Source organism: Micropterus dolomieu, linkage group LG06, assembly GCF_021292245.1.
Source record: "Micropterus dolomieu isolate WLL.071019.BEF.003 ecotype Adirondacks linkage group LG06, ASM2129224v1, whole genome shotgun sequence".
Taxonomy (NCBI): Eukaryota; Metazoa; Chordata; class Actinopteri; order Centrarchiformes; family Centrarchidae; genus Micropterus; species Micropterus dolomieu.
In genome coordinates, this window is record NC_060155.1 from 24,642,972 (window position 1) to 24,643,809 (window position 838).

Genomic DNA, 838 nt, shown 5'->3' on the forward strand with positions numbered 1-838 from the left:
TGACTACAAGCTGATCACAGAGGTCACTCAGAGCGGCGATGACTTCTCCTGGACCCAGATCTACCCCACAAACGCCAAGGTCACCAACAAGTTCACCGTTGGCAAGGAGTGCGACATGGAGACCATCGGAGGAAAGAAATTCAAGGTAGGAAGCAAATCCAGAGCATAAGGTTTCAGCTGTGCATTGCAAAAACATGAATCCATGAAGGTGGTTTTAAACACAGCAGAAAGGGAATAGAGTATGAATGTACCCTGGTTCCCTGACTGATTTTAACCTGTGTTTTCAGGCCACAGTGCACATGGAGGGAGGCAAGCTGAGCGTGACCTTCCCCAACTACCACCACACCTCTGAGATCAGCGGAGGCAAGCTCGTTGAGGTAATACACTCACTTAGGCTTTTAGTGCTGAGAACCTAGCACGATGACAGCAGTTATTATACTCAACACCCTGCAGGGATTATTAGACTCATTAATGTTGTATTTCTGCAGGCGAGGATAGGCATTTGCTAACGGGAAACATAGACACATCTGTCTCACGTTTAACCCTTTAAACCTGAGTCTGAGATAATTCTCCAAATGTTTCCAAATGTTACCCATTTGCAGTAAAAGAGTATCTATTCCAATTTTTGCTTTTGAGAAATAAAACATTGTATTTTTGATTTTAAGGCTCAAAAATGGATTTTAAAAAAGATTGATTGTCTTTGTGAGTGAAAGTTGTTTTCATAGATATATGTCATATATCTATCTATATATATATATATATATATATATATATATATATATATACTGATGACATATAGATATATATATATATATATATATATATATATCTATATGTC

At 38.3% G+C, this 838-nt stretch overlaps 1 protein-coding gene across 1 annotated transcript; it reads left to right on the forward strand.

Annotated features, from left to right (window-relative positions):
* Position 1: 1 nt before the first annotated feature.
* LOC123972528 (gastrotropin-like) lies at positions 2-509 on the forward strand (the record flags this gene model as incomplete). The annotated part of the gene is made up of 3 exons (XM_046052053.1): positions 2-145; positions 288-377; positions 489-509. Coding segments are annotated over 3 exons (255 nt in total), but the record flags the coding sequence as incomplete, so codon positions are not given.
* Positions 510-838: the final 329 nt, after the last annotated feature.